Source organism: Hipposideros armiger, unplaced genomic scaffold (assembly GCF_001890085.2).
Source record: "Hipposideros armiger isolate ML-2016 unplaced genomic scaffold, ASM189008v1 scaffold_1239, whole genome shotgun sequence".
NCBI classification, from domain to species: Eukaryota; Metazoa; Chordata; class Mammalia; order Chiroptera; family Hipposideridae; genus Hipposideros; species Hipposideros armiger.
In genome coordinates this window covers 136315-142056 of record NW_017732589.1, presented here as the reverse complement: position 1 = coordinate 142056, position 5742 = coordinate 136315, and the positions used below count along the sequence as shown (strand labels likewise).

Below are 5742 nucleotides of genomic sequence, written 5' to 3'. Positions count from 1 at the left end.
TAGTAGCGGTATAATATTTGTGTTCCAAAGCCCTTGGGGAGTTTGATGGCACAGATGTTTTATACCAATGCCTTTAAATTTAGACTTAGCAGGAAGACACTTCATGGTTTGATACAGAAAAGACTGCATTTGAATTATTCAGAAAACCTGAATTTGAGACTGGCTGTGTCATAGCTTGTTATGTAACTTTAAGCAAAGCTTTAAACGTCTCTGAAACCTAAGTCCCTCTACCCATAAAATGTGACTTTTATTCTGACCATGGCATAGTCCCATGAAACCACCACCATTATAACACAGAGTTATTCAAATACCACCACCACCATCACAGTTATGTAGAGATACCACAACCAACATCGTGGAGACATATGAATTCAATGACCACCAACACTGCAGAGTCTTGTGATTACAGCGACCAACATCACAGACTCATGCATACCAGGACCAATAGAGGGTTATGTGACTACCACCATAACCAAAGGCGTAGACTTATGCAAATACCACATCCACCATTGCAGAGTTACATGAGTACCATGACAAATATTTCAGAATTGTGTAAATGCCATCATGATGTCACAGGTCACATGAAAACTATGAACAGTAGTGCAGGCTACGCGAATCCCACCACCACTACTACTACATAGTGGTGTGGACGCCACACCACTATGGCCAGGCTATACGAGGACCACTGCCACTGTCTCTAAGATACACGAGGAGCACAGCCCCCTTTGCAGTTATGAGATTCCCACACCCAACACCGCCACAGTGATGTGAACATTATAACAACATCCCAGAGTTCTGTGAATACCATCATCAGCCACATTACAAAGGGAAGTAATTACCATGACCAAAGTGGCAGAGTTGTATCATAGCAATGTCACTACCTCTAAGAGATATATGAATACCATCATCACCACCAATGCACACTTATGCAAATTTCACATCCACAGTCACGAACTTAGGGGACTACTTCATGACCACCATCACAGGTATGTGAATGTGACAACAACCACTGCAGATTATCTGAATGCTATGCCCACAGTCACAGAGCTATTGAAAACCATGACCAACGTTGCAGTTATGTGAATCCCACCACCACCATAGAGTAATGTGCATATTGTGAACACTGTTACAGTTATGTGAATACCACTAGCAACACTGCAGTGATATTTGAGTACCATGATCACCAACATCACAGAGGAGTTATATTAATACCACCATGACCATCACAGAATTACCTGAATGCCACATTCAGGCTTATAGTTTTATGACTATCATGACCAGAGCTGCAGAGTTATGTGAACGCCAAATCCACCAACATCACAGAGTTCTGTGAATACCATTATTATCATCACAGAGTTATGTAAATAGCATGACTAGGGTTTCATCATTTTATGTATCCCAGCACTACCATTGCAGAGTTATGTAAATATAAGCACCATGACCATCATAGAATTATGTGAATACCACCACAATCACCATTGCAGAGTCATTTGAATACACTAGTATCTCATATTTATGAGAGTATGTTTAGTACTACTGAAGAGGCATATGAATACCACCACCACCATTACAGAGCTATGTGACTAAAACCAACAACCTCACAGTTGTGTGAACACCATGACCACGCTTGCAGGCCTACATGGAGAACACACCAGTTATGCGAATACCACTGCCAACATCATTGAATTTTGTGAAGACCATCACCAACTTTGCAGAGTTATAGGATTAGTACATCTAACACCATCAGTTATATAAAGGCCACCACAACCATCACATGGAGTTATCTGAATATCACAACCATNCCACTAGCAACACTGCAGTGATATTTGAGTACCATGATCACCAACATCACAGAGGAGTTATATTAATACCACCATGACCATCACAGAATTACCTGAATGCCACATTCAGGCTTATAGTTTTATGACTATCATGACCAGAGCTGCAGAGTTATGTGAACGCCAAATCCACCAACATCACAGAGTTCTGTGAATACCATTATTATCATCACAGAGTTATGTAAATAGCATGACTAGGGTTTCATCATTTTATGTATCCCAGCACTACCATTGCAGAGTTATGTAAATATAAGCACCATGACCATCATAGAATTATGTGAATACCACCACAATCACCATTGCAGAGTCATTTGAATACACTAGTATCTCATATTTATGAGAGTATGTTTAGTACTACTGAAGAGGCATATGAATACCACCACCACCATTACAGAGCTATGTGACTAAAACCAACAACCTCACAGTTGTGTGAACACCATGACCACGCTTGCAGGCCTACATGGAGAACACACCAGTTATGCGAATACCACTGCCAACATCGTTGAATTTTGTGAAGACCATCACCAACTTTGCAGAGTTATAGGATTAGTACATCTAACACCATCAGTTATATAAAGGCCACCACAACCATCACATGGAGTTATCTGAATATCACAACCATCCTGACAGATCTAAGAGAATACCACCAACAACACCACAAAGATATGTTGATACCATGATCACCATAGTAGTTATGCAAATGCTTCCACCTTCATTGCAGTTTTGTGAATACCATGACCCCAAGGAGGCCGAGTTATGTGACATCCTGACTAAAGTCACAGATTCACATGAATACCACCACTACTTCGCAGTGACATGTTAATGCCAACACCACCATCATCATATAATTGTGTAAATACAGGCATACCTTGTTTTATTGTGCTTTGCTTTCTTCTGCCTTGCAAATATTTCTTTTTCATAAACATCCAGCCAAGACCCTCTACCAGCAAAAAGATTAAGACTTGCTGAAGGCTCAGATGATAGTATGTTTTAACAAAACTTTATTTTTTAATTAAGGTATGTACATTGTTTTTTCAGACATATGCTATTGCACACTTAATAGACTAAAGTATTTTGTAAACATAACTTTTATGTGCACTGGGAAACCAAAAATATCATGTGAGTCACTTTAGTATGATATTTGCTTTATTGTGGTGGTCTGGCACTGGACTCATAATATCTCCAAGGTGTGTCGGTGCTATGACCAAGTTATAGCATTATCTGAATTACACCATCACCCCTGTCACAAGATATGTCAATAGCACCACCAATGCTACACAATTATGCCAATACCATGACAAACAAACATCACAATGTTATAGAAATACCATGATGAATTTCACAGCATCTATAAACACAACCTCCAACATTGCAGCACCATTTATTAAATAGACTATCTTTACTGCAGTGTAAATTCTTGCTTTTGCTGTCATAGATTAAATGACCATATATGGACGGGTTTATTTCTGGGCTCTCTATTCTGTTCCATTGATCTATGTGTCTGTTTTTATGCCAGTACCACACTGTTTAGATTACTGTAGCCTTGTAGTATGATTTCATGTCGGGTAGCGTGATACCTCCCACTTTGTTCTTATTTCTCAAGATTGCTGTGGCTATTCGGGGTCTTTTATGGCTCCANGCACATGTACAGCCAGCACTAAATGCTCAGTATATCAGGAGAATTAAAACAACTTAATCATCTCAAAAGTTCTAATATCTCTAAAGGGAATTCAGTAGAAATGGCCGACAATTCTCTTTAAAAATAATCACTACCACACAGGAGAAGGTGAACAGTGTCATAGATTCCAGTATTCTTCCAGGCACATGGCAGAAAGCTCTTCTCACAGAGGCTGCATGGCACATGCCTTTTTCAGGGGCAGGATGAATGAATGATTGACTAAGTAAACATTCAAACTTATCTTTTAAATGCTATCACTTCAAAATACCATTCTTTGGCCTTGACAATTTTTATAAGCCATTTTCTATGAACATGTGGCTATGGGTTATTCCCTTAGTGTAGATTACAAAGGTCGGTTCGTTCCCACCATGTATGTGTGTTTTGAGTAGTGTCAGAGAAAGGATAAGTATCAAGTCTTCTGAACACGAATTTCTTCAGTGAGGAAGATGATGTATCTTGGGGTGCTTAAACATAGAATTAAGGTGTGTACATTATTTAGCAGTTAATTACTATAAATAATTGCTTTCTAACACTCAATCTTTAGACTGGCTTACTAACCCAAAGATATACAATAGAATGATTTGAATGAAATAAATACGAGGCATTTTCTGAGGTCACAATTTAGATTAAAAATTCCACAACTGCCAAAGCAACATAAGTTGGAAATGTAGCTTTTTAACAGACCCAGTCCTAGTTTTCCAGTTCTCCTCTTCAAGATGACTTGAAATTGGCATTTTTTCTAAATGTATAAACTGTATTAGGCTATGAACTTTATAAAAACAATGCTTAAATACAGAACTGGCCCTCAAGAAATTTAGAATTTAGTTGATGATGGAGAATATATAAACCTGTTAAAAGTCACTGACACTTTAAAAGAATTGGTCTGCTTTTTAAATTACTACTCCCATTAATATTTCTACTTCCAATTATATGCATTTTATTTTCTGTGTATACTATTGGAAGTTCTGTCCTGACATCTTGATTTTTTTTTTAAAAAAAGAACACAGTTCAGCAAATTTTAAATATCAATCTGGTATTACAGTTTCATTTGTTAAAGAAAAAACATAAACACTCCATCTGTCTGCAGCTTAATTACAAAAAGTGCTTGGAAGTGGGGGAGTGTCCTTCAGGGTGCTATGTCAAGAGACACATGTCACAAACATGGATGAACATGTGGAAGTCTTGAAACTCAGTGGGTCCTGACTCCCTGTCACCTGTAACCAGCACTCAAGGGGCAGCCTTTCTCTCTGGAAAATTCTAGGCTGATACCTCGGAAATCATTTCTCTCTTACATAAAACCACAGGAGTCCACTTTCAAAAGGGCTTACCTGGTAATCTGCGTTCTTGTACTGAAGTCAAGAGACCTCATTGAGCGTAGAACTTCAATGCACCCCAAGTACTGCAACGGGAAAAAAAGTAAATCATGAGCCCTGGGAGCTGAGATGAAGAGACACTTCCTAACAGCATCAAGGGCATTTTTGAAAGTAATACACATTTCTTAAATCATATTTAACTTTCTCTTCATGGTAATGCTCTGTCCTGTTTCTATAAAAGCAATAACTCATACTCATAAGAAAATATCCTGAGTGCTTAGATTAGCACTACACTCAACTTTTCTGAAACCATAGTATTTTCATTTTATTTAGAAGTACATTATTTAAAACTCTTGTTGAGGTATAACTTGTATGCCATAAAATGCAGAAATCGTAACTGTATAATTCAGTGATTCTTTAAACACCTACCTGCCATGTAATCACTTCCCAGACCTTAACATCTCAACAACATATTTCTAGGCCTTGACAAGGCTTCTAGAGGTTTATAATTTAAAGAAAAAAAAGAATAAAAACACTACAATATCAACATTTTTGCCAATATTAAATTTCAATGTTTAGTAAATATATTTTGGATCCTATGAATAAACTACAGATTACCCTTAATGATGCTTTATTTTGGTTTACCAGAAAGCTCTCTTCTGTGTTATTTAACACAAATTTTCAGAAGTTCAATTTACACATCTACATTTGTAGTTAAAATTTTTAATCAATTTCACACATGAAAATGTATATATGTGTGTGTGGACATAACTAAAGTTATAAATAAACAACTAGAATAGTAGCGGTATAATATTTGTGTTCCAAAGCCCTTGGGGAGTTTGATGGCACAGATGTTTTATACCAATGCCTTTAAATTTAGACTTAGCAGGAAGACACTTCATGGTTTGATACA

General features: G+C 37.5%; 1 protein-coding gene across 1 annotated transcript in view; it reads right to left on the bottom strand.

Moving 5' to 3' along the window:
* Nucleotides 1-5742, bottom strand: part of SHC3 (SHC adaptor protein 3) — a 179604-nt gene that overhangs the window by 128642 nt on the left and 45220 nt on the right. The window contains exon 2 of the mRNA XM_019633074.1: nt 4845-4915. Coding sequence (XP_019488619.1) covers nt 4845-4915 — 71 coding nt within the window. The remainder of the gene's footprint in view (nt 1-4844; nt 4916-5742) is intronic.